The following is a 25,579-nucleotide window of genomic DNA, read 5'->3' on the forward strand; positions in this document are numbered from 1 at the left end:
TTCTATTGCAAGACACAGCAAGTAGTTTTTTTTGCTAAGTACTAGCTAATCAGCTATATACAACTGTATTTGTGTTATAAATGTTATATTTATTCTGCACCTTATTTTTTACTATGTGCCTACTAACAACATATTATTTAATCAGCAAATTCAGTGGTTAAAGCAATGGTCAATAATCTATTGCAAAAAGCCACTGTATATATTAAACATTGTTATATTAGCTAATGACAATTATATCAAATATTGTACATCTAGAATTATATACAAGAACAACAGTTCTATTTCAACCTAGAAGTGTGAATATATATTAAACTTCTTGATTGCACTTAGAAATTATTTGTAAGTTGTTAGCTGAGTGTATATAGAAACATTGAAGTGTACAGTTTATGTGAGCTTTATGGCTCAGTAGTTAAAGTGTGCATGTTCTAATAGATAGCTTGAAAGTATTGAGACTGGGATTCAATTCTCATTGAGGCCATTTTCTTTCCCTTCTTTTTTCTGAATATTATGCTTGTATAAAGCTATCAATATGTTGTATAGCATAAGAAATGTGCATAGAATTAAATTTAAGTTTGATATGTTGATTTTGAGGCTAAGAATACTGAAATAACAGCCTATTAACAAGAAATAACAGTTCATTAACACTAAATAACAGTTAATGAATATCAAATGAATAGCTAATAAACAGCTCATAAACAGTTTATAAATGAATTACTACATTAGTGTTAATTTACTATCAAAAATGTAAGCATAATAGAGAGGATTAGTTAATTAATGTTACTATATTAATTAGTGTTAATTAGCACTATTTAGTAGTAATTAACATTGTGAGCTTTTCCAGATGGCCAGACACCACGGTATTTCATGCAAAATCTTCTCAGACAGAGGACCTCAATATACTGCCCGCTTTATGCAAAGTTTATATAAACAACTCAGCATTGAGTCAGATTTAACCACAGCCTATCACCTAGATGGCAATGGCAAAATAAAACAAAAGAATGCCAAAGTGGAAAATACCTCCACTTGTTCTGCTCTCAATGTCAAAATGACTGGTACGAATGGCTACTAATGGCTGAGTTTGTATTAAACTCTTGTGTAGACTCTGATAATGACCACTTGCCTTTTGAAGTACTCTACGGATATCAACTCAATTTTACTGTCCCTGCCAGAATACACTCTAGTATTCTAGCACTCAATCACAGACTTAATCAAATGGCTCAAATCTATAAAGAAGCTGAATTTGCTTTTTGTCAGACCAAAGAAAAGATGAAGATTGATTATAAGTTAAGCAAATCTACACTTCACTCTTTCTTGGTTGAAGCCAAAGTCTGGTTAGCTTCAAAAGATATAGCCATACACCAGAAAACTTGTAAAACTCAGGCCAAGACAACTTGGGCCCTTCATTATAACAAAAAAAGTAGGAGAACTTTACTATCACCTTGAATTACCCAGCTGGCTCAAGATTTGCCTGGTCTTTCACGTAAACCGGCTTAGTTCCTGGTACAACAATGGTATAGTCAAACCTCCTCCTTCACCCCTCTGTTGTAGTCAAACAGAAAGAAGAATATAAAGTCAATAAAATCCTGGACTCTCACATCTATTGCTGACAACTTCAGTACCTTATCCAATGGAAAGGCTACAAATAAAGCACTGACAAATGGGTCCTTGCAAAAGATGTCCACACGAACACTGAAATCTGTAACTTCTATCACCAAAATCTTTTAGCACTATGACAAATCTTCTTTGCCAACTTCGCCACACATCATGCATAGCCTCGTCCAATCTACAAAAATACTGATTCCAGCTCAGTCTTGGCAGTCAACCAGAATGCTGCAGAACTTGAGTGGGAATCTGATAAATTCAAGGACTTGCACCTTGTCAGGAGTCTCAGTTATAGGAGAGAGGTCGTGTTGTGGGCGTAGCCCTGCTCTGTAATTTTTCCGTATTTTCTACAATTTTTCCTGGGTTTTTACAACATCTCTACCATCATTAGTGTTCAAACCCTTGTATTAGCACCAGTTTACTCTCACACCCTCATAGCGCATCAGCGTGCTTGGTGTGCTGACACAAACACCACTATCATAGAAGCTGTCACATACAGCCTTCTGACAGTCTCAATCAGAAGTCTGATTGACATCGGACATCCAACTTCCATCAGTCTGACAACACATCACTGATGCTGACTTCCTTCTATCAGAGTCTGATTGGCATCGGACCTCCAACCTCTGTCGGTTCAGATATGTCAGATGCCATGACTCACCGGCCCTTGTTTCTATGCCACTGCCCCACTACTCCAGCAACCTTTAGCTTATATAATGCCTGGTCTGTGTGCAGCCTCAGTAGTATATATAGTAGAACCTTGTTGTTACCTAGCCTCCATCTTGACCTCTTGGTCAATTGGGCTAGGTAAGCTCAACTAGTTACTTGTATTCTTTACTCTACTAACACAATATTACTTGGTCAATCAGGCTAGCTGTATAAGCTGTACTGAAGTTGTGAGACCATCATCCACACCACCTTGCTGTTGTCTTCCATGATTCCTGCTCCTTCATGAAGTGTTGAGCCTCACTCCACAACATGCATTATGCAGCATGAAATATGCATGCATAAATAGCTGACACAAACTTGGTGCCACCTTCACTCTATGCATCACAACAACTTATGCATGGCAACCTCATGCATTATGAGCTTGTCAACTGTATTGCCATGCTGAATTACCATAAAAGCAAGTCTAAAAGCAAGTCCAAAGCAAAACTTTGAGCATTCCTATTGTAACTACAATCTAAACCCACTGCCTGCTAACCAGCCTATGGCACCAGCAGCTGTTGCACCGGCAGCCACAATCCACAGCTGCCCATGGGACATATTCAGTATTTTAAAGCTATGGTGAGGCGATACCGAGATAACTGCGCCTAATTCCTCTTTCTGACTGTCCCGCAAAGCAATATCGGCTGATGAAGGCTGAAGTGAATAACTCATAGCCTCCATAAACTCACGTAGGAGCATGTTCTGATCCTTGAGCTGCTTTGAGAGCTCTCCATACTTGGTTTCAAATGTGCCAATAGTCTCCACAGCCACCTCCTCGACTTTCTTCTCGAATGTCTGTGCCAAACGCCTACGTTTCCATGGCTCTACAATGACAATCGCAAGGATGAAAACGATCACGTTGAGACCAAGAACGGTCAAGGACCCGTATGTCGACGCGCTGCGGATCTTGTCCGACCAGACCTGTTCCTCGTGGTATCGGTTGAGAATTACACGCATGAGTTCTGTGAATTCTCGTTCAACTTCCTCTTCGGTTCGGGACGCTTTCGCCTTCGCACAAGCCTCTGATTGCTCGTAGAGATGGTCCTGACGGACCAGGGCCGTGAAACGACCTACGTCCTCATCTGTCCACGATGATTTGCGCTGCAGCAGGTCGTTGACTTCCCGCTGGGATTTGGCGCGCTGTTGCACGGCTTGCTCGAGGGCAGTCTTAGCTCCATGGGCAGCCTCTCGTGCTGCTTTGATGTGCTGCTCTAGGGAAGGTATAAATATCCGGGCATTTCCTCAGACAAGTACACGCACCCTGCTCCGCGACCTGTCTCTTGAGTGACTCTATCTCGCCATAGCCCGTTACTTTGTTTAACTCTCGTCCAAGCTGCCCGAACGTCGTGGCTGCTACAGCCGTGTAGCGATCCGCTCTATCTCGTATGGTGGCGGCAGCACTCTCTGTCCAAGAGCGGAGCTTTTCCTTGACCTCCTCGACGCCGAGCACTTTCGGAAGCTGAGCTGAGCTGTCGGAAGAAGAACGTGCGTTCTCCTGGCTTTGCGGTGGCGGAGCATCGCAGGGAATGTCAAGAAGATGTGCTGCACGTTGGGGTGTAGAAGGAGTGTGAGAACTTGGCTCGGCTGAGCCGGGCTTTTGTGACGAGGGAAGCTCTGTGGCTGGCCGTATGTTGTCTGTTACTTGGCTGAAAGCGACTTGCGAGTCGCGGGAGGACGAGTACTGCCTCTGGGAAATCAGGAGAAGAGTGGCGGGAGTAGCATGGCATGCTCTGAGAGTCGAGCGGCAGGATCGCAGGAGCGATGGTCGAGAGAGCGTGGACCGCAGCATGGGATGGTGCGCGCTGGCGTCCTCCCGGACCAAGAGGTGTCTCCCACGTGGGCGAGGTCACTTTGGCGCCCTGGACTCTACTCGCTTCTACGACTCCGGGGGATTCATCCGCTCTTCGTTCTCCGCTCTCCAGGGGACCAGCTGCGCACGAGTGCCGAGGTTACAGTCCGCCGCAACCTGGCACCATCGACAGCTGCATAGTGTCGGCCTTACTTTTTGCTGATCCTCTCGCCATGACCACTAACGCTTCTTATGAACTGCTCTCCGCGCTGCTCCCTACGAGGCCGTTCGCCTTAGCTTACGTTCTTCCCCTTCTCTTCCTGTCCTTACTCCTAACCTTTTCTGGCACATTCGTAACCCTGGACAGGACCCGTATCTTTCCGCCGGCGGAATCGCACAAGCAAGCCAGACCAAAGGCCAAGGCTCTCTGGCCAATTTGGTCTCTCTTTCTGCAGAGTGGAGTTGGAGGTCTCTGCTCAGGGTTCACGTTTGGAGGTACGCTATTGCTCTCCTGCTGACCGCTCTCGGACCTCATCAGTAATTAGTTCATTTTTCTACTTTCCTCTCGCTTCTCATCCCCAGTAAGACGTTGTCGTCCCCGCTCGGCCCCAAAGCCTTCCTTTCCATCTGGATGCTCTCTGCAATATGCTGCACAATCTTTTCTGGAAGATGGAAGTACGTTACTCTGACCTTTGCGGCTGCTTCGGGATAGTGCGTCTCCTCCATCTGCCTTTTCATTGACACCTACCAATCGCTCTGGCGTCGCAGTGCGACTCTAGCCATTGCCCTCATCGTAATCTCTCACCCGTCCCTTATCACTCGTATCGCAATAACGATTGCGTTTACGGTAATCGGGACAGTCTTATCCTTGCTCCCATTTGCCAGTACCCGAGACATCGCTTTACGTTTTGCGAACGCCTCAACAGGTTCGTTTGGCCTCGTTCTCTCTATTGCCATTCTGGTCCGCAACACTGCATGGGGCAATGTCTGGGAGCGGCTATGGGTCAGCGATGGCGATGGCTGGGGCACGAGCCAGGAGAAGGGCCTCAGTGCTGCGTACTCTCTACTGTTTTGTGCCGGTGCTGCTTGTGACTGGCTGCTCCATGTCAAGCTCGGAGAGAACCCAGACGAAGTGAGTATCGCCACATACCACAAGTTTTTTTGGGGAGCTGAATTTCAATCAGAAGTGGGATCATTATCTCGCCAAGTATTCAGGCAGCATGCCAACCGACGGCAGTCGAGCGGGGAATTTCACACCATTTGCATCTCTGTACGATCGTCTCTTGGGCCGCGACAGGTATTTCGCACCCATTGCCCCTGATCAAAAGCTGCCGGTGCTCCCTCTTCGGTCTGGTCCTTCAGAGAAGCTAAGGGACCTACAAGAACCCTTCGACATTCCCATTCCTCTGACTAGTACCAAGCCTCAGCCAGGCTTCCTTCGAAAGAAAAATATTCCCAGAGATGGGAGTATGCACACTGCCAAGCGAGCGATCAGGTTTCAGTCTGGTGACGACGAGTCATCATCAAGCGAAGAAGAAGACGAGCTGTTGACAAACAAACCCTTTGTCCTTCGTCCTCTCAGCCCTGCGTCCTCAGCCACCCTCACCAACTCTTACACCGATGTCAAGCCTCCCAGTCTCACGTTTGCTGAAGTACCCGAATACTCCGATTATGAGGAAGATCTCACGGAAGCCAGTCGGGAGAGAGCTTCGCGAGATGTCCCTCACTGGACTCCAGGATTCTTCCGCCGACATTCGATGCGCTACGGTGTGAGACCCGCAGATACGCCTTCCCAACAGATTGGCTCTAGGGGATCCGCATCCAGTCCACATCTGGCATCGCAGCAAGAGAGACCTCTACAGGCAGCGGAGTCAACACCTGGCGCTGTTGTTTTGAGCTCCATACCGGCCACACCCTCACTCATCCGCGCCGTCGATCGCATAGCTACCGCTTATACCACTCAGGCGGCTCCGCCAGAGGGACGAGACAATACATTTGCCAGAGACGCGAGACCTATCCCCAGGAAGCCGTGGGACACTTTCTGGGCAGACGTAAAAGCAAAGGCACAGACGTAACTCTGCATGCGACAGCTTACTCCGACATTCTTTTCCTTTTCTAACGACGATTACGATTATCCACGACCCTCACGACCTTCCACGACCTTCCACGACGCGCCTCTTCTTAATATATTCGTAATAATTTGCGGAGTCTTGAGATTGTAGCTTGTTTCGCCCTAACATCGTCCGCTAGTTGTATCAAATTTTACTTCCATGGCCCTGCGCAACTTTCTGGCGAGTTCAGGAGACCGCGACTCAGCGGTGAGAGCGATGTCATCAGTCGAGGACAAAGCCACGTCGAGTGAATGCTTGGAGTTGCTTAGAGTAATGGCTTCCGCCTCCTCTCTTGAATCACGGCTTGAAGCATCCTCAGGCGGGCAAAGATAGAGAGTATTTCCACAGCGGTGCCATCTCATGCGGGGAAATTCATCCAAGGCTATGTACTATTGACTACTCAGTGGTTGGTTCCTCGTCATCTGTAGCTGAAAGACACTCAACAAAGCGGGTCTTCCCATGTAAAGCATATTACGTCTATCCTCGGATATCGGTGCCACAAAAGACCTGAAACACGCGGCACTCAGAGGGCAGGAGACGAGAGCTCTCATAAATGACAGAATGAGTAGAGTGCATTCACTTGAACTGACAGTTCATTTATTAGCTCAGGCAATCTGGTAGTGGACGTCCTGTTCGATCTCGCCGCCCGACGGTTAGGTTTTCAACCCAACTAGCGCCCATCTTGTGGCGCATTATGTGCACCTAGAGATCACGTTGTATGTCCCATCCTGAACGTACTCCAAGCATGAGCCACGAGGTTCCTGATAGCGCATTTACCTTCAGTCTCCTATCACATAGGTATAGGACCAACAGCAGAACGCTCGTCGGAGAGACAACTACAATCTATTGTAAGGTATTGATGCATATAAAATCTACACAGTACGTGACACACGCCCAGAGACCAACGTCATAACTGGTTAAGTTCATCTATGAGTGGCCAAATCCCATTGCATGCGATATACGTGGTCCAATTTATGACCAGACATCCAACAGCAGGCGGTTGCGCTCCTTGAGAAGCTTCAGCTCTGCTGCGCCTTCCACTTCAGCCGAGCCACCCTTAGCCTCTCCAAGGATGCGGCATAGGGTCTCCTCGACGCTCTTGCTCATGCTCTTTGCATCGCCGCAAACGTAGACGTAACCCTTGCCGTTGAGAATCGCATCCGCAATTTGCTCGGCATCCTCCCATATGAGGTCTTGAACGTAGATTTTGCCGCCGTCGGGCTTGTACGGCGGCTCACGGGAAAATGCGCAGCGCATGACGAACTTGCCATGGAGCTCCTTGGCGTACTCCGGCCACTCATCCTTATACAAAAAGTCTTGGTTAGAGTAGCGGCAGCCGAAGTAGAGGCGGATTGGTCCCCAATCTGCGAGACCTTCAGGGCCGTTCTTCTCGATAGTGCGCCGGGCCATAGCAACACGTTCCTGAACGAAACCGCGGAATGGCGCAACACCCTAAGAGCATGATGAGAATTTTACATCGACAGACGATCTACTATGCGTACCGTGCCAGGACCAATCATAATGACTGGGCTCTTCGGGTTCGTCGGCAGACGGAACGTCGAGCGGCGGACGTGGATGGGAACCTTTACAATATCGTCCTGCTTGTATGCTCCGCGCGGACCCTCAATAGAATAGGTAGGGTAATGCGACACAAGGGAAGGCTCCTCGTTGGACTCATCGCTGACGAGAGGCGGCGTCTTATTGTGGTGCGAGGCGTATTTGAGGTTGAGCAAGAAGTTGGAACCAACACCATAAATCCAGCGGGAGTCGACACGTTGAGCCCGATCGGACTTGTACTTCAAGACGACGACAGTAGCGTGGATGGAGTTCGGGTACAGTTTGGGGCTGGACGAGATCGAATAGAACCGAGGCTGCAAACGCGGAATGGAGGAGACGATGATGTCGAAAGGGATAGTCCAAGCCGTAGTGTTCGAAGCGTTCGGGGCCGCATGGAGGTCGTTGCCGGCAGCGTACTGAAGGACCTCGCCGAGCTTCATGCACCCATTGGCGACGATACTCTGATAGCGCTCCTTGTTGCCGTTCAGGTCCTTGAGAGTTGACTCCGCTTCGGGCGTCGGCGCAAACTTCGAAAGCGCACCCAGAATCTGACGGCCTGTGAGAGCGCTGATGTCGATGTAGTGGCGAAGGACAGTGTCATAGGTGGACGGAACCGGGAACGGAACCTTGGCAAGAGCAGGATCGAGCGACTCGATGTTGATGACGGTGTCCTTCTTCTCATACAGCCCGAGAGCGTAGAGAAGGCGGTCGACCTCTTTATCCGCATTAGACGGCCAAACACCGAGATGGTCTCCATGTTGGTAAGTGATACCCGAGCCCTCCGTACTAATTTCGATGTGGACGCAGTTACGATCCGCACCAGGGGCGAAGAGCTCCTTAGCAGCGATGATGGGCGCAGGATAAGGGTTCTTTGCATCATGGATGCCCTTGGTACGTGTGAGAGCCCGAGCAGACAGCTCGCCTGAGTCATCGAGTCGATTTAGTGGTTCAAGTGCGGTATGGAGACGGACATACCAAGGTAGACCTTCTCCTGCGGGTGATCATAGACTTCGGTTACGGCAAAGTCGGGCGAGTCGCCGCCCTGGCCTTCCTCTACGTTCATGGCCTTGGCAAATGCCTCCCACATGCCGTCCTTCCACTCTAGATAATCCTCCTCCATGCTCTTGTCGTCGTCACCCTCGCCACGTTCGCCAATGCGGGTAGCACCCATCTTCTCCAGGTCACGATCGATATTGCGCGAGATAATGTTGTAGTGCTCGTATGTCTTGTTGCCGAGACCGAAAATAACGTACTTAAGACCGGGAAGCTTGTGCTCGCCATTCGAGAACTCGAAAGACTCATCCGGCAGGTTCTGGCAGAGTTGCACTGCGTTGTCCGTGGGCTCGCCCTCACCGTAAGTAGCCACGACGAAGAAGACGCAGCAGTCCTCAGGAATCTGGTCAAGGTTCTCGAAGTCGTATTCCTCGGGGTCACATACGAGCGAGGCCAGACCGAACTTGGACTTTGCCTCCTTCGCGAGACGAATAGCGTACTCTTCCGCAGTGCCAGTTTGAGAGCCGTAGAAGATGACGATGCGCTTTTTCTAATGATACGTGGCATGGGATCAGCACGGGTGACAAGGTTCGAAGATAGCAGGAAGCGTACCCCTTCTTTCATCTTTGCGACAAAATCTCTAGGATTTCCATTGCCGGAAGCAGCAGTAGCGGCGGAAGCTTTTGACGAGGGTACCTGGACAGACTTGGGCTTTGACGCAGCAAAGAGCTGCTCGCGGAAGAGATAGAGCGCAGCGAGGACGATGCCGACGGACAGAACGATGACGTCCGCAGACGAAGAGGCGGCCATTGTGCCGACAGAAGTAGATAGAAGTCTGACCAAGGGCGAGAACGTCGAAAGCAGTGAACAACGAAGGAAAGGAAGGCGAGGAGGATGGGGATGGGGATTAAGATATAAATGTGGGAGAGCCTGAGTATCCGCGCCAGAAATGGTTCCATCCACAATAAGCGCTTAGTCAGCACAGCTTTGTCCTCGCTCTAACTCTCCCTCCGTCTGTGGAGATAAAACCTTTGTTTCATCTCTCGCATTCTGAAACAAACACACGAAGCGATGCGGCCTTCGTTTCCACTACGTTCAGCTTTTCGCTCGCCTTGCTCCTTGTCGCCTGCATTGTTGCAGCGGCGCGCAGTGCGTGTGCCTGTGTCGGCCGCCGGCCGTGAGTGCGCACTTCAACCCGGCGCCGAACGCAGTGCCTGTCGTGTCAAAGCACTGCTTTCCCGTGTTCACTCGGGACCCTCTTGGAGTCGCTGTAAATCCCTTGTGGTACTCCGTGACTAGCGTAACAAACATGATTCACCCAAGACACTCGTCGCAACGTCAGCCCAACCGCGTATCGGGGAGCCCCACGTTCTCAGGTCTCCTCGTCGTACTCATCTTGTACCTCAGGCTTTCAGGGTCAGTGACTACCTCGTCTATTTTTCTCGCATGCTCGCTGTCCGGCCCAAGCTCAATCGCGTACCACTTTTTTGCGAGCTTAGCCCATGCGCGCGTCGCCTGCCGGCTATGTAGGAGCCGTTTGTCAAATTGAAGGCGCGCCGCCGTCAGAGTAATGATGACTTACTCGGCGTGCGCGGCCGCAACCCAGGTAGCGTCATATGCGAGCTGTCCGCGCTCGCTCCAGTAGCCTTCTTGTTCTCCGATGGCCCATATCTGCCGCACGATGTCGATAGCTTGCTTACCGCTCAGCGAGCCGTTTTGCCATGTTCTCAGCCGCGCGTAGAGTTCTACCATCTTCCGGAGCCGGTCATCTGACCTTTCGGACTCGCCATCGGGTAGTGAACAGACGCTGCACTGGCATGTGAATCCGTAGTGAGCACGAAGGATCTCCCTGCACCAAGGTGTATTCATTAGTAAATTCCGCAGTGCGCGTTTACGATCCCACCTTCTGGAGTCCCGCGATCGCTTGGTATCGAGATATGTGGTCAGCAGTTCCTGGGATGCACGATCGGTCCCTTTAGCCTGCACAAGCTGTGTAGGAGCCCGAGACTCACTTCGCCTTCTTTAATGTTTTTAAGTGCATGGACTACCAAAGTAGCTTCAGACGGACGCCAGTTGTAAACTGCGTTGAACGCTCCGGAGCAGCCATGGTTGAGGCGTGCAGTCGAGGGGAAGAGTCCCACGCCGTCATCTGCAGCGGAGATGCCGTTGGTTTGGAAGATGGCCAGAGCCATCTCCTCGTGGTATGATGGCATGTTGGGGACAACGTGATCAGGAAAATTGACATATGAGAGGTTGTAAAATGCATCGTGCTGACGCGGGGAAAGGCTCGCGAGCGCGGACAGGATCACGGAGCCTGGAGACCCTCGGACAGACACTATGAGTAGCATAAGTCCAGCAACGGCGGTTAGGAGCCGGCAGGCGTACCTTGTGCTGGCAATATGAAGAGAGGCCTTTCTCGGAAAATCAACTCTCCTTGCTGAATACAATTAGCAATTAAGCGAGCATTCGCATTCAATACACACCGGTATGTCTCGTGTAGCAACTGCCCCTTTGCCTTTACCGGGGATGTCCACTACTGTGAATGGTACGTGTTGTTCTTCCGGCTGCCACTTGTGAAAGAGAAAGGCCTTGCAGTAAACGTAGATACATAGTGAAATAATGACCAAGGTTGCTAGGAGGATCCGGCGAAACCGCGGATTCTTTCGTGCTGCGTCTGTGATGAGCAAGTGGAAATCCAATGGATATAAGCATGTGCTGACCAGGGCTGTTTAGCGGGACTTTGTCGCTGTTCAGCTGAGTCTCAGCACTATCCTTGGACCTTGCTGCCCGCCGCCGAGGTGTGCTCATAATGATGATAACAGGGCAGCCGATAAAAGCGCAGCTATGGCTGGGTATGTCAGTGAGCATTCAGTAAAGCTCACGATTCTGGTTCTTCGGCAAACGATCTCGCGATGGCGAGCAGCACTTGCTACCGCCGTAGGTCACGTGCTTCTTTGGTCGCGTCTCATGTCGATCGGTACGATATAGACGCCTATTTTCTATACTGACACGTATCCCGGCCCAAGATACACGTTCTCTCGTCCGTCCACGACCGTCCGTCTTCCCCCTCGCACATAGGATGTCGCTCATACGGTGCGCAATGTAACCATAGCTTTTCTTTGCTGCTCACACGTGGTGTAGGTTGGGACTATGCGTTTTAGGCGTCTACTCTATGTTTCTCGTCAGTGCCAGGGTATTGTCTCATCTGTCACGGGCTCATTGAGTGCCTCCTAGATATGGGCGATAGCTCAAGAGAGACGTGAGTTTACATAACTTTATGCTTATCTCGTCATTGCTCATACCGTACAGTCTCAGTTCCTTTTGAATCAATAGTTGACGGCTCGAAAGAAAAGTTCAAGTCTCCTCTCTTCATGAGCACATGCCAGAGCGCGATGAGCTCATTATCTGCCATTTTTTACCTCCTCTTCCTCCGGAAATCTGGACAGCCCCTTGTGCAGCTGCTTGGTCTCGATACTCAGCCGGCAAATCACGCAAACGCGAGTGTGAAGCCAAACGGAGACGCAAAGACAAACGGACATACCCGCTCTAGCCGACCCGACTCTCGCTATTCGACCAGGTCTCTCCTGCTGCGTTACTTTCAGTGTGCCGTTTTCATCACCTCTGCCGCGCCTTTCGGCTTCGCCGCCCTATCGTACATCACTTACCCCGCAATGGTCCTCGGCAAGTCCTGCAAACTCGTGCCTGTCATGATCATGAACGTGCTGCTTTATCGTCGCAAGTTCGCGCCTCACAAGTACCTAGTCGTCGCAATGGTCACACTTGGTATCACGATGTTTATGGGGTTCGGCAAAGAGAAGCCATCCAAATCCAAGGCTGGCGACACACCGCTTTCCATGTACACACAACTTATCGGTATCACATACCTGCTCATCAACCTTGCCATCGACGGTGCGACAAATTCCACGCAGGACGAGATTTTTTCTCGGTTCCGCGTCTCTGGACAGCAGATGATGCTTTGGATCAACCTCTTCTGTACATTGCTCACGTCCCTCATCTCTGTGCTACCTTTGCCCTACATTCCCGTACTGCACCCATCGCATAGTCGCACCGAGCTTGAAGGCGCGCTGGCATTCATACGCGATCACCCGTCCATCGTCGTACCGCTCGTTCAGTTCTCCGTTACTGGCGCGCTGGGACAGCTCTTCATATTCGAGACGCTGCAGCATTTTGGGTCGCTGACACTCGTGTATGCGCATGACCATTATTTGTACCGGGATAATATATCCTGACGACACTTTACAGGACGATCACGCTGACAAGGAAGCTGTTTACGATGCTCCTCTCTGTTGTGGTGTACAACCACAAACTCACACCTGGCCAGTGGGCCGGAACGGCAGTGGTGTTTGCAGGAATCTCGGTTGAGGCATGGGTGAAGCGTAGAGGTATGTTCTTTGAAAGTAATCAGTGCACCGAACCTCCTGAGCATGATGGCTCCCACAGACGTCCACGCGAAGCGCGTCATACAGGAGAAGGAGAAAGCTAAGATCAAAAGCATTTAGACGGCAAGATAGCGACGTACGTCACGCTTAATATACCATAATACTAGAGCCAAATGTGCAAGCTACATCATACAAAGCGTATAAGTTAAGAGTGGCTGAGTACAGAGGCCAGAACCCAATACTGATATTGGAAACAGAAGATAGTGGTACCAGATGGTAAAATATCACATCTCCATCGCATCGTCATCGTCATCGACTAACTGCCGTTTACGATCCTCGACGCTTCAAAATAAGTTATAGCCGCAACTTTTTAGTGACAAATAGTTAGAACGTACCGAGCTGATTCTTCCTCGTCACTGTCATCTGCACGCTTCCTCCGCGTATTCGCACTGCCTTGCTGCGGAAAGCTTCGCACTGCGAGACTTGCTTTATATATTGATTCGTACTCCTACACCAGGTCACTATTAGCTTGTCAGGACAGGTCAGTCATACTGAAGGCGCACCTTGATCTGCGTCAAGAAACCTCCGTTCGGTGAAATGCAATACCGCCTGTTCTGCACCATATGCAGCGCGTCTTCCCATGTGATCTGTAGGCGTTGCATGACATACATTACAACAAATGCGGGTGACAGGCTTATACCGCCTGTATTTTGTTCAGCAGGGTGCGGGACAGGAAGCCTCCTGAGGGGCGTACCGTTACAGTGGACAAGCACGCGTCCACCCTGTATGATAGCTTGATCAATGAATTGGTTTGCTCTAATACAGGCTAGGATGGGTATTGAGTTTATTTGGGATAGCAGAAGGCAGGCATACTGGGGGAAAAGTCTGATGAGATTCTGCTCTTCGCTGTCTTGGACGTCGAGCACGAGATAGTGGAACTGGTCCGGAAACCGTGGGCGCACGGAGAAGGCTTCTTTAGCATCCCGTATACACACTCTGTGAAAATACGATCACACACACACACACACACACAGAGGAATAAAATCGTTCCCGAGCGTACATGTGGGTGACCCCAAGCGACTTGAGCGTGTCCGGGTCTTTGGAGGCTTGCATCGGTCCAAGCAAGAGCCCCGGGAGAATTTCCTGGCATTGCCTACGCATTTCATACCTGTCCTGGGATCGTAAGCGTACCGACGCCACACACGGCCCAAGCACGACGCACGTCCATTCCTCACCCGGTCCTTGGATGAGATCGCGGAGCTGGTCTGGGGTAAATTGCTGCTGGTTGGGGTCTGAGGCGGTCTGCATTGTGTGCGCTACTTGTCTAGAGCTAATCTGAGACAAGTTGGTGAAGCTATGGGGGTATATGGCCCACGGGCTGGAGGCGAGGTGAGAATCAGGAAGGAAGTGCCGGCGTGCGCTTGTGGCATAGGCTCGCCACGCGCGTCGATGGAGGACGCGTTCATCAGCGGCGAGCGCCTTCTTCCTCCGCCTCTACAGCATACTACAACTACACGGCTGTTTGTGATCATGGACGGAGATGATATCCCGTATGTTGGATCGCTCACACTTGTTGGTGGCTACTGATGGTGTTCTAGGACCCTCATTGAGACAGACGAAGCTGTTGTACTTCGCAACCAGGACAAGACAGTACCTCTTACCATCATATGCGGCTTCCTGGGGGCTGGAAAGTCGACTCTTATTCGGTGCGCTCCAGCGAATTCCTTGCTTTTATCTTGAACTCATTCTAAAGCAGACGTATTCTTTCCGAGAGACATGGCTACCGGATAGCTGTGATAATGAACGATTTTGGAGACACCGCTGTGGGTATCAATGCCTTCTAAAGCTCCAGAAAAGTGCACTTAAGTTATTTAGGACATCGAAGGTTCGAAATGCCAAAGAATTGGTTCTCCGTCTTGACTGACTGCAAGGACTCCAGCCAAGACCATCAATGTCTCTTCGGCAAATGACTCTACGGAGACGTCGGAAGAGATCCTTGAACTCGCTAACGGCTGTCTTTGCTGCAGTATCAAAGATTCTGGTGTCGCTGCTATCGAGAAACTCATGCAAAGGAAAGGCGCGTTCGACCATATCTTGCTTGAGACTACTGGTCTAGCCGATCCAGGTCCGGTCGAATGCCTGCTACCAGCTGGAACTTGCTAATAATCGCCTAGGTCCAATTGCGTCCCTGTTTTGGCAAAACGAAGAGTTTTCTGCGGGCCTCGGCCAGTACATACATCTTGACGGGGTTGTATGCATGGTGGATGCCGTATTCGGCCGCCAAGTAAGCATCCTGTTACGTTACATGGTGCATCTGCTGACCGCATGCGCAGCAAATGGAAGAGGATCACTCCGTGGATGGCATTGGCGAAAGTTTGAGGTTTGTCGTGTACCGCAGATCTCATACACGGGCTGATACCTGCTCAGACAAATTGCCTGCGCGGACGTTCTCCTGCTGAACAAGGCCGATTTGGTGACGCCTGCACGAGCCACAGAACTTGAACAGCTTATGGCTCAGGTCAATCCGGCTGCGATCATCCATCGAACAGCGCAGGGGAACATCGATTTGAAGCACATTATGGGTATTGATGCTTACGCATCAAAGTCGAGGTCTCTCGTGGCAGATTGCCCTGCCCACACAGAACATCATCCAAGCGAGCCTTGTGACGGGTGTTGCAAGGGTACTAAGCACAAGCACCCCCATCATTACGAACTGCGCGGAATCTCGAGTCTGCAGGTCTCGGTACCCGTGCTCCCACAGGAAACTTTCGACCGCATAGATGAATGGATTCGAACGCTTCTCTGGGACGGCCGTTTACCGGAAGATTCCGTTTCGATGTCGCAGCGCATTACCGTCTTACGCTGCAAAGGTATTTTTCAGACCTCAGCAGGCACCACTTACGTCTTGCAGGGTGTGCGGAGCCTGTACGAGATCTCGCCCGCTGTCGACGAATCCGATTTAGGCTTGGAAGCGGGAAAGCTGGTGTTCATTGGTAAAGGACTCGACGAAAATATGCGCGATAGTCTGCTGCGTGTACTGGGCGAATGATAGCTATCGATACGGGTTCAGGACATTGATTGCCTCTCAGGAAATATCGTGGGATGCGATCGCGTATTAACCCAGCTAAGTATCTGCGCAGTGCCGAAGCGCAATGCGTTATCCCAAACTCTCAGGATACACACATGCAACATAGCGATGTCTGTGCAGAGGATAATCCCCAGCTAGTTCAGGAACCATGCGGTTCTGGCATCGGTGTGAGTCTTCTGCGATATTACTATGTCCGTAACGCGCTCATTTGACCCATTGAGCCGAGCATGCTTGTCGTGATAGACATGCTGCAGTATTCTTCCATGATTAAAATAATCTGTGATACTAGGCTTAGCCACGGCGCATGCGCGGCTCCAGCGGGGCTTGCACTGGTGAAACCAGAGCACATGCTTCCTGATCGCGAAACCTTGAAGCATCGCCAAGCTAGGAGGTTTATAAGACGAGGCCTGGCAATAGGAGCGATTCACAAGCTCCTTCGCGACTTGTGTTTTTTTGTGGTAAGTATTCAAAATGGTCACTGCGGATGTAAGGCTCATCATCTTCCACCTCAGCGGCAGTGGCTTGCGGCCCACAGGACGATCGGGATGATCAGTAAAATGCTGCAGAGCAATTCGTCCCCGCGGACCTTCGTTCATGACATCACAGGAAGCCAAGCTCGGCGCGACGTCCCCCGACTACACCTTGTCTCACACCAGCCTGCCACCTTGGCTCCCAAGCTCAAGCATCTGTGTTTACGGGATGGCGGCCTCTACATCACTCCTGCCTTTCGTGTCATGATTCGCCAGCACCGCTCTCTTACTTCATTCGTCGTCAAGAAATGTTACCTTCCATTCGGTAGGGGATGTCACTCAGATGCTATCGTCCCTAACGCAGCTCAAGTACCTTCAAGACGCTCTGGGTCCCTAGATTTAGTTCCGGTAGCCCCTTCACACACCCACGTCAAACTCTTGTACGCCTTTCCACTCTCTTCATTGAGACCAACGAAGAGTGGGTATTGGATACTCGGAAGACAGCCTTGTTTGCCTAGCTCGTGCAATCGGGAGCTGCCAGCACTCTCACAGTCGCAAAATTTCAGCGGGATGTCGGTTCCTACAGACCGGGTCATGGCGTCAGTGGAATCCATCCATCGATCCAGCGTCGACAGTCTTATGTTCGCGGCGCTCAAGTTCTCGCCAGATCTCTATCCCAGCGCGAGTAAGTGCATCTGGTTGCGTACTGGTGTAATGCGCTCACAGGGGGACCTCAGTTAGTGGCGCGTTGTTCACTATATCCCACTTGCGCACTCTACATTTGTTCATTCCGGATCATTCACCACCATTAGTAGATACAGCGCGCCTTTTCTCAGCACCGTCTTGCACCTTTCTCTATGACCTCTATATCTGCCTCGAGAGGCACCCAACTTATACCACTTCCGGCCGCTCAACAGCGCTGAAAAAGCTAGATCGCGCTCTACAGCTCCCGCAGTACACATCACCCAGGCGTGTTGCTCTCGACCGTAGACCCAGCAACATACTTGCAAAGCACTTCACGATGGAACTTTATCGTCCCTAGGTGAGCGAGGAACGATGCCGGAGCGAAATTAGGCACCTATTCAGATAGACTTATGGACGTGGTATTCTGTGGCACTGGCCTATCATGAACCAAGACCAGCGCCGTTTCAACACCAGGATAGAGTCGTAGGCTATTATCTAGTGTACGCTGATGTTGTCGTCGTAGACTTGTTTCTCCGGGCCTCCAGCTGAGAATGGTTTACTGGAAGTTCTGCAGCTCACCTATTTTTGTATTTCCTTTGCTACGTACAAGTAGGTGTTTGGATAGTGGTATCTTGTCGCGGTCTTCGATACATCGGTCCGACTTGTTGTGAGCTCAGGAGATGTCTAGCATGTGGTTTACGTATAGCAGTCTAGTCTCATCGCTCTAAGCCCAGAACACTTGTTCTATACCCCGCTCGTGTAAGTATCGTGCGAGTCTGTATAGCCTTGCTGTTACCCGCGCGACAAAGATGTCTAGATCAATTGTGCTTGGGACACCTCTGCAACCGTAATTGCTATGGCTCGCTACCGGTAATTCAACGCAGCATGTACTCGTCGTAAGGGCAATGCAAACAGCACTTCTCATTGCGCTTCCGGTGTTTACAGCAGCAAGTCTCAACGAGATGGCGGGGTTTGTCTTAGGTCGGACTACTATCAGGAAGGTCAAATCTGGAGTAAGTCTTCTCTGCACGTCTCACGTGGCTGGCAAGAGATGGTCTACATGATTCCGGCTTGAAACGGCAGATCGACGCGCTACAAGTGCAGCTGTCAATTGAAGCACACTCTTACCGAACAAACATCGCTGCCATGGCAGCGACGTGCAGAACCCTGCAAGAGCACATACGGACCCTCTCGGAGGTAGAGTGCCAAGAGTACCATGATATCCGACGCGGACAGTTTCATGACAGGTAACACGGCTGGCATTTCAACCGAAACCGCACAGCACAACCTATTGGACCAAACAGGTTGTGTTCCCCCGCCGTCCGAACCGGAGTTCGTGAGTGCGGGAGTCGTGAAGGGCCTGCAGAAGAGACCGTGGCGCCGGATTCCAGGAGCAGGATGCAAATTGTATGCGACGAGGACGCGTTATTGCAGAAGGCTTTCCAGATGTGATTCTAATAAAAGAGTACCGCACTGGCATCAAGTACCCTGTTCTTGAGATAGTCAACAGATTGACGTACCGGGTACCGCCTCCGTGGCGTATGATTGGCCACTGCTCAATCCCGCGCAACGGCCTCGACGACTCGGATTCCTACCGGCGTCTCATCGCAGGTCTTGGGCAGGAGTACAATGGCTGTCCGACCTTGAGATGACCCTGGACATGCAGATATCCTATATCGAATTACTGGGCGCTGTCGGCCCTGGAGAAGTGTTCGCCTCTAGACCGCGATGGGAGCCTTCAGCTGCGTCATTTCACGGCAACAAAACCACAACTCAACATCGGGGCCTGCGAAGGCATAGGTGCTGATCCAGACATTCTATGCTCCATTGTCTCGCCAGGTCGGCGATCATGTGTACAATACTTGCAGCGTTGATAGAGTATCAACGCGCTTGGGCGATATCTTCAGACGGATACTTGGGATAGGTGTCGTTCTAAATAAAGACGCAGCTACTCGTGCACAGGTGTATCCTACTACTAATCGAACGGAGACCAACCAAGCTGCGCCACAACACTTGCTTGTTGGAACCTACCCCGATTGATCTCAGATGTAGCGTTTCTTGCAACTGCAAGCAGAGCTTTACTCTTCACTAAACCACTCCCTGAGGCATTCACCGTGAGACGCTGCGCATCATGAGTCCCTCATCAACGTAAATAGTCATACGGAAATAGATCTAGAAGGTACATGCCATCACCAAGCACCTACAGGTCAAGAAGCCAAGACCGACGAATAGAACAGTAAACTATAACAGCGCACGGAGAGTGGATCCAGCAATCAAGTTAACGTGAGGGTTATGAACATAAACCGTGCTATAAATACCAGAACATGACAAAGAACGCTGAAGCGGGCTCAATTTCACGTGAGAGGATATTAAGGATGAGAGAGAGATCATTGATACCCTGGTCTCGAGTGCGTATATCTTACTTCTTAGCAAAGCCCTCGTAGTCCGTCTCAGTGTCGATAGTGATCTTCACGCCCTTGGGACCCTCCTCCTGCGTAGGGGTACCGCCCTCTTCGATAGGGTACACGTCGTCTCCCTTGACCTCCGCAATCTGCTCGCTTTCCTTGTCGTCCGTCCAGTCGTGAGCCTTGGGCTCCGCAGCAAGACCGACAGTGTACGTTTGCTGCTGTGGGTGCTGCAAGCTAAGAATGGGGCCACTCTGCGGCGCTGGACGCGAGACGACGTGGGTGGATGGGTGCGACTGTGCATGACCGGAACGTCCTGCGAAGGCGCCGCCCTTGGCGAGCGAACCGCGGACAGCGAGGATGATGCGGAGTGTCATCGAGGTGGTTAGAACTGCGGCCATGCTCGTGACAATGACACGGATGGGGTCATCGGGGCCGGTAGGCTTGACAATAAACCAGAAGAGCATGTTGACCATGTTGACGGCCCAGATAGCGGCGTAGAGGTTCAAACCGTCACGGAGCATAAGCTTCCAATAAGAGATTGGCTTGTCTTTCAAAGAACGGAAGGAGCGCCGGAGCGCGAGAACGAGGGAAGCGGTGTACAGGAGGGTGGCGGAGAGCCAATAGAGGCCAACCCAGTTGTGCTTGGGCGACGCGATGCAACCCTGACCAACCTCGAGCGGTGTCACTAAATGGTGTGTAAATCAGTCTTCGGGTTATGACTACCAGCTATGTCAGCTTACCTTGATAGAAGCCGCAGCAGATGGCCGTTACTATGATTTGAAGAGCGAAAAGACCGCCCATGACGGTAAGCACGTTGCGAGACTTGTCGTAGATGGCATGGATGCGAATAACGTGAACGGCCGAACAAACCGCAAGCAGTATCGCGGTGCAGATGGGCTCGAAAAGGAAGAAGTGGGAACAGGTCTAGAGAACAAGAGAAGGATCAGTACCACTCCACTGCTAATGTGTCTCGGCGGCAGAATCATGATGCCGTGGAACACGGCATGGCCGGTGCCACGGAGGCGCCTATAGACACCGACCGATAACGGAAGTGTCGTCGCCTACCACGATATTGGACACGGACAAGGTGGTACACCACGCGCAGATGCTCGCAGACAAAAGATCCGATGGCAGAGTTGAGAGAAAACTTACCTCGAGGGACCACTTGGTATCAAAGAATGCCACTCCGACAACGGTGAACTCGAGTGGCATGAATACCCGCAGGAAGTGGTAAGCGATCTTGAGGAACGGCCACTCCTTAGTACGAAGGAGACGCCATGATCGTGGGGAGAGTACGAGAGTGTCCCAGGCGGCGACGGTGAGGGTACAAACGAAGAAGTATTTGTGTGCCGAGAGATGAGCTGGGAGGTTGAGGGACGGAGGTAGTTCTTGGGAAGGGTCGGACATCGCAGGGCCAGTAGCGGTAGCGGGTTATGAGGGTGAGAGGAGGGACGAGGAGAGATGAAGACGAGGGCGAAGATGTTATGAGCACAGACTAAAGCGATGAAACACCCATCGAGCGCCGAGAATTTCCCTTTATGGCTATTTCCATCAGTGCTTCTACTGTTCCCATCCCGCCTCTCCTCACAGGCACCGCCATCCATGTTCCCCGTCAGGGTTGCCGCAGTTGCAGAACACGGACATCTTACCTTGCTATATTGCTAGCGTTGCTGCTTCATTACCTCAACACCCGACAAATCCCTCCCAGAGACACCTCTCCAAGCCTGTGAATGGACTCAGAACGTTGAGAAGACGTTCGCAGGCTGCACTGCCATCCATGATCAAGTCGTGATAACTCCAACCTTGTGTGCCTCCGAAAGCTTCTAAGGCGCGCGGGAATGCCACCTCACTTGACAGTTTTCCCCCAAAACAGTGCCTTCTTGTTCTCGAGTTTCCCGCTACGAGTACGCCAACTTCCAGCTACCCAACGTCCACCATGATTACTTCCATGTACCGTAGTTGAGCCCTCTTCCTCGCATTGCCATGTCCTTGTCCTTTCAATGAAGGAGAATACCGTGGCGCGCCATGTCGTCGCATGAATGCTGCCGTTTACAAACGTTCTCCGTTTGAGATACAGGATAATGGCTGTGCCAGCGATCTGCGTCGCATTGCATTCCGCCCCGCGCCCCCCGGGACCCAGCGTTTACTTTGTTACATGCATGCATTGACATGAGCATCCTTGTCCTACTTCCTGCTAGGCAGACAGCATCATCCAGCTTGAAAATCGGGCGTTCAATGTAACGTCCAGTCCTGATCGATGTTCGGGATTTGAAACAACAGTTGCCCAATTGCACCCGCCCACCCTTTGCAATGACCATGTCCCACAGTTCTACAGAGCAAACCGACTCGAATAGATCCCAAACACCCCTCGAGACAGACAGCCGAGTGGGATGTGGTGGGTACCGGAAGCGTGATGTCGGTCCAGCCAAACGGGAGTACTTAAATGCTCCAGTCTCTTCCAGTCTGAGACATGCTTGAGATCACTGCCGTAGTCGCCGTGACCTCTTAGCCCTGAATACTTATGCAGCACGTTGCAGTGGTATATATATATACGTCGTCGCGCCTGCCGCAGGACGCCGTGCACATCTCCTTGCTCTCGCACAGCGCGGTATTGCGGTCTTCGCGTACGACAAGCGGGGATTTGGGAGAACGGCGCTAGACCGGGAACATCGTAGCCCAGGCGCATCGTATGGCAAGACAAACCATGAACTTGAGTTGTCGGATGTCGAGCACTGGTTGGAGTATCTGGCTCAGCGGCATCCTGGCGTGCCTTTGTTCCTTACAGGCTATTCGGCGACGCGTCGACACATTGGTTTTTCTTCACGTCTGGACATTATGCTTACAACACCCTCGTATCAGAGCGGAAGTCTGGTATTCAGTTTCGCAACACGCCGGCGGGCACCGCCGAAGGTTGAGACAGTAGCAAAACTATCTGGCGTTATATGCTGTTCGCCTCATATCTACCTGACTTATCCCAACCCGAAGGCAAACTGGATAAAATTTCTGGCGAAGCCCTTGTGCGCCCTTGTGCCGAACATGAAACTTGCTGCACCGATGCCTGAAGGCCTGAAGCTGAAGAGGTGACGGCGTTCCTTGCTCAGCGCGTCAACCGTGGACTGATTCCGTGATTATTAGCGCTTCTCGAGGATACCTGAGAAAGTGATAGCAGTGAAGAATGATCCTCTCCGACGACCGGAGGGTACGCTGAGGGGTCTGTATGACATGCTTTACGGTGTACGCCGTTGTTTTTCCCCGTACAAGCTGCAACTTCTGACCCTGTGCTTAGTCAGAATGACTTTGAGATGACTGTCAGTGGAAATACTGGCCAGAGAATCTTCCTGTTCGTCGTCGTGCCTATGCTTCGATTTATTCGATACTCATGAGATGGCATCCCAGCTCTTAGTGCTTCACTGAACAGCACACGAGGTATGTGCACCGAAGACCTTTCGCAGCGCCCTTAACCAGAAAGAAATACAGGTAAACTGCTCGAAGAAGTCGAGAGATTTCTTCGATAACATCTTGGCGAGAGACAAGAAGTTTATTCCATATGATGTACATGAGATACTCCGCGATATCGTACACCAGTTTGACCGCTATACCACAAAGGGTGCTTGTCACGACCTTTTCAATGACGCCGACGGCGTTGCAGAACGGAGCTTGGAAGACATCATTTCATGGATAGAAGCACATGTCCCGACATGAGGACAAATTACAGGGCCAGTATAAATCTCGTTAAATATATTTAGACGTTACAGGAGACGGCTTCGCTCCGCTACGTGATTAGTGTTCCCCCGGTAGCTGTTTTCGTGGCGGCTATTCTCGAGGCTGGCATCTTTTGGTTGGTGTTTGCTGACACAGGTAGCAATTTCGTGAGGCTCTGGAAAAAATATGTTTACATTTGTGTTTAATTATCGACTCCGTGGGCAACCTTATAGTTCTCACTGCCTGCGGCGGCTTGGGCACAAGCAGCTAGCACAGTGCCTCAGGTAGTAGTGCTTACATGTTACACAGGCTGAAACTGAAGCACTAGTGTGGGTGGAGTAAGCGGAAGTAACAGGAAATTTGTGGTTAATCAGGGGCATGCAGCGCTGGGTATATAAAGGGCAAGGTTGGGAACTATGTAAGGGGTTAACAAATAGTAGGGAAGTAGTTACTTACTTTCAGGGCATCTGGTTAAAGATACGGGAGATGCTCTCTCTCTCGAGCCAATGGAATGATTTCTGCACACAATCCTCCATTCCCAGGGCAGGATGATAGTTCTGAACAGTACTTTCGCCGTTTTGAACAGAAGGGGCTTCTCAACTGATATAAGAGCTTAACGTCATGCCTTGCCGAGTTCTTGATTCGAGTCGTTTGACAACAGTGTTCATGGTGACACGACCCATTAAGTCGAACTGCAACAGCCGAAGAAAATGCTGTAGGCCTTCTTCCACGTTCTAGTTAGGTTGGGATATCCGGACTCGATGACTTGCGTACCTGGCTAGAAGGTGGTTCGTCAAGGCGCAGCGAGAGCACGAGCAGCTTGCCCTCAAAGGCGAGCCCGCCGCCAATAACTTGACAATAGTTTCCACGCCGCCAAGCTTCTGCAGCTCTTCCACAACGTTTTGCAAAGGATTCGTCGACGTGTATGTCGGCGCCAAGCTTCAGGGCAAAGTCTTCCCTGTCGCTTGGGGTTGATTTGGCGATCGTGGTAGAGTGGAAATAATGCCTATGTTGTCTTACCCGAGATCTTGAATCGCCACTATTGATTCTGACTTGATGTCCAGGCTTTCTAGTCCCTCTCCAGGTAGAAAGATCCCAGGGCGCTGTCATTGGGGACGACACGATATACTTACCAAATACAGTCATGCCCGCGCACACCAGAGGCGTAGCCTCGGCAGTATCTGCGTCCTTGGGAACGCGACAGATGCTCGACGCTGGTACTCTTAGAACTGCGCGATGCCTCGGTCAAAAAAGGCACCTGATTGTGATATCGGGGTCAGCGGCACCGCCGCACACCGAGAGACCCGGGACGTACCAGTGTTGAAGTACACGAGCTTGTTGCAACCAAGCAGTTGTCCGTTTTTGCAGTGCTGACACTCGCCGCGATAGCCGCGTTGCCATACTCTGCCGACACGCTCGCCGACCTTGAGCTCTTTCGCGCTCGGGTGGACCGCCACGGTATCCCCACTAACCTCGTGTCTGAGATGGCTGATACTTCAGTGGCATCATACGGACGGTATGGGGCTGCCGTCGCTACGGTACTGTCTTAGAGCATAACCAGGGACACGGCTTTCATTGGGGCTCACGGTCCGCACACTCCGCAAGCGAAGACCTTTGCCACGATAATTTCGTAGGGTCATTCGGCCCTAGTGTGTGGAGTGTGAGGATCTCTCCATTGATATGCATCGTGAGGCTGAGGACCGAGGCGGACTGGAGGACATGGTAGGCTTACTTAGATCATACCGTAGGTATCAAGTCGGCGGACCGCCAGCAAGTACTGGAATCCCGTTTCCATCACAATATGAAGATATTCTGTGAGAGAGTTCCTAAGGCTCGGAATGCTGCTAAGGTTTGAGTCTGCTAAGCCGTTTAAGGATTAAGATCCTGGGGGATAGGTTTATTAGATGGTAGACCGGCATATCCGCAGATGTAAAAGATACCTGCAGCGCCGAGCTGAAATTCACTGTCGCGGCCTCAACGAGATCTGGGCAGCTCTAAACAGTAGTGTAAGGCTATAACTGACTGGGTGGAGCGCTTGAGTGCCAACACCGGAATCAAGGCTTGCATCGA

General features: G+C 51.0%; 8 protein-coding genes across 8 annotated transcripts; 4 read left to right on the plus strand and 4 right to left on the minus strand.

Annotated features, from left to right (window-relative positions):
- Nucleotides 1-2,655: 2,655 nt before the first annotated feature.
- PHACADRAFT_212117 (uncharacterized protein) lies at nucleotides 2,656-4,034 on the minus strand (the record flags this gene model as incomplete). The annotated part of the gene is made up of 4 exons (XM_007399224.1): nucleotides 2,656-2,929; nucleotides 2,997-3,518; nucleotides 3,568-3,849; nucleotides 3,950-4,034. The coding sequence occupies 4 exons, from the start codon at nucleotides 4,032-4,034 to the stop codon at nucleotides 2,913-2,915; spliced, it is 906 nt and encodes a 301-aa protein (XP_007399286.1). The 3' UTR covers nucleotides 2,656-2,912.
- A 145-nt stretch (nucleotides 4,035-4,179) lies between these two features.
- Nucleotides 4,180-6,374, plus strand: PHACADRAFT_261616 (uncharacterized protein). The gene is made up of 4 exons (XM_007399225.1): nucleotides 4,180-4,591; nucleotides 4,679-4,807; nucleotides 4,865-5,228; nucleotides 5,281-6,374. The coding sequence occupies exons 2-4, from the start codon at nucleotides 4,728-4,730 to the stop codon at nucleotides 6,169-6,171; spliced, it is 1,335 nt and encodes a 444-aa protein (XP_007399287.1). The 5' UTR covers nucleotides 4,180-4,591; nucleotides 4,679-4,727; the 3' UTR covers nucleotides 6,172-6,374.
- A 644-nt stretch (nucleotides 6,375-7,018) lies between these two features.
- Nucleotides 7,019-9,668, minus strand: PHACADRAFT_127059 (uncharacterized protein). Its single transcript, XM_007399226.1, has 4 exons — nucleotides 9,370-9,668; nucleotides 8,740-9,307; nucleotides 7,710-8,686; nucleotides 7,019-7,659 (listed from the first exon to the last, which is right to left on the minus strand). The coding sequence occupies exons 1-4, from the start codon at nucleotides 9,565-9,567 to the stop codon at nucleotides 7,180-7,182; spliced, it is 2,223 nt and encodes a 740-aa protein (XP_007399288.1). The 5' UTR covers nucleotides 9,568-9,668; the 3' UTR covers nucleotides 7,019-7,179.
- A 427-nt stretch (nucleotides 9,669-10,095) lies between these two features.
- PHACADRAFT_102067 (uncharacterized protein) lies at nucleotides 10,096-11,342 on the minus strand (the record flags this gene model as incomplete). Its single annotated transcript, XM_007399227.1, has 6 exons — nucleotides 10,096-10,279; nucleotides 10,340-10,606; nucleotides 10,661-10,730; nucleotides 10,766-11,080; nucleotides 11,143-11,194; nucleotides 11,241-11,342. Coding segments are annotated over 6 exons (990 nt in total), but the record flags the coding sequence as incomplete, so codon positions are not given.
- Nucleotides 11,343-11,669: 327 nt separating this feature from the next.
- Nucleotides 11,670-13,690, plus strand: PHACADRAFT_176908 (uncharacterized protein; the record flags this gene model as incomplete). Its single annotated transcript, XM_007399228.1, has 6 exons — nucleotides 11,670-11,734; nucleotides 11,899-11,938; nucleotides 11,992-12,016; nucleotides 12,067-12,964; nucleotides 13,021-13,160; nucleotides 13,219-13,690. The coding sequence occupies 6 exons, from the start codon at nucleotides 11,670-11,672 to the stop codon at nucleotides 13,275-13,277; spliced, it is 1,227 nt and encodes a 408-aa protein (XP_007399290.1). The 3' UTR covers nucleotides 13,278-13,690.
- Nucleotides 13,691-14,606: 916 nt separating this feature from the next.
- PHACADRAFT_31337 (uncharacterized protein) lies at nucleotides 14,607-16,206 on the plus strand (the record flags this gene model as incomplete). Its single annotated transcript, XM_007399187.1, has 7 exons — nucleotides 14,607-14,707; nucleotides 14,756-14,863; nucleotides 14,914-14,984; nucleotides 15,097-15,282; nucleotides 15,332-15,441; nucleotides 15,491-15,537; nucleotides 15,585-16,206. The coding sequence occupies 7 exons, from the start codon at nucleotides 14,607-14,609 to the stop codon at nucleotides 16,204-16,206; spliced, it is 1,245 nt and encodes a 414-aa protein (XP_007399249.1).
- Nucleotides 16,207-19,539: 3,333 nt separating this feature from the next.
- On the minus strand, nucleotides 19,540-21,244 carry PHACADRAFT_261628 (uncharacterized protein). The gene is made up of 3 exons (XM_007399229.1): nucleotides 20,960-21,244; nucleotides 20,548-20,731; nucleotides 19,540-20,492 (listed from the first exon to the last, which is right to left on the minus strand). The coding sequence occupies exons 1-3, from the start codon at nucleotides 21,212-21,214 to the stop codon at nucleotides 19,819-19,821; spliced, it is 1,113 nt and encodes a 370-aa protein (XP_007399291.1). The 5' UTR covers nucleotides 21,215-21,244; the 3' UTR covers nucleotides 19,540-19,818.
- A 1,092-nt stretch (nucleotides 21,245-22,336) lies between these two features.
- On the plus strand, nucleotides 22,337-22,891 carry PHACADRAFT_101471 (uncharacterized protein; the record flags this gene model as incomplete). Its single annotated transcript, XM_007399230.1, has 1 exon — nucleotides 22,337-22,891. A coding segment is annotated over one exon (555 nt), but the record flags the coding sequence as incomplete, so codon positions are not given.
- Between the last annotated feature and the right edge of the window lie 2,688 nt (nucleotides 22,892-25,579).

Source organism: Phanerochaete carnosa (assembly GCF_000300595.1).
Source record: "Phanerochaete carnosa HHB-10118-sp unplaced genomic scaffold PHACAscaffold_9, whole genome shotgun sequence".
Taxonomy (NCBI): Eukaryota; Fungi; Basidiomycota; class Agaricomycetes; order Polyporales; family Phanerochaetaceae; genus Phanerochaete; species Phanerochaete carnosa.

Bases quoted from the DNA above. Each gene is read 5' to 3' on its own strand.
- PHACADRAFT_261628 (XM_007399229.1), bottom strand. From the start codon at position 21,214: ATGTCCGACCCTTCCCAAGAACTACCTCCGTCCCTCAACCTCCCAGCT. The intron at 20,732-20,959 runs GTAAGTTTTCTC...CTTGTTCTCTAG, and splicing joins ATACCAAGTGGTCCCTCGAG to ACCTGTTCCCACTTCTTCCT. The intron at 20,493-20,547 runs GTAAGCTGACAT...CACACCATTTAG, and splicing joins CTGCTGCGGCTTCTATCAAG to TGACACCGCTCGAGGTTGGT.
- PHACADRAFT_261616 (XM_007399225.1), top strand. From the start codon at position 4,728: ATGCTCTCTGCAATATGCTGCACAATCTTTTCTGGAAGATGGAAGTAC. The intron at 4,808-4,864 runs GTGCGTCTCCTC...CTGGCGTCGCAG, and splicing joins TTTGCGGCTGCTTCGGGATA to TGCGACTCTAGCCATTGCCC. The intron at 5,229-5,280 runs GTGAGTATCGCC...AATTTCAATCAG, and splicing joins TCGGAGAGAACCCAGACGAA to AAGTGGGATCATTATCTCGC.
- PHACADRAFT_127059 (XM_007399226.1), bottom strand. From the start codon at position 9,567: ATGGCCGCCTCTTCGTCTGCGGACGTCATCGTTCTGTCCGTCGGCATC. The intron at 9,308-9,369 runs GTACGCTTCCTG...ACGTATCATTAG, and splicing joins TCGCAAAGATGAAAGAAGGG to AAAAAGCGCATCGTCATCTT. The intron at 8,687-8,739 runs GTATGTCCGTCT...TCGATGACTCAG, and splicing joins GCAGGAGAAGGTCTACCTTG to GCGAGCTGTCTGCTCGGGCT.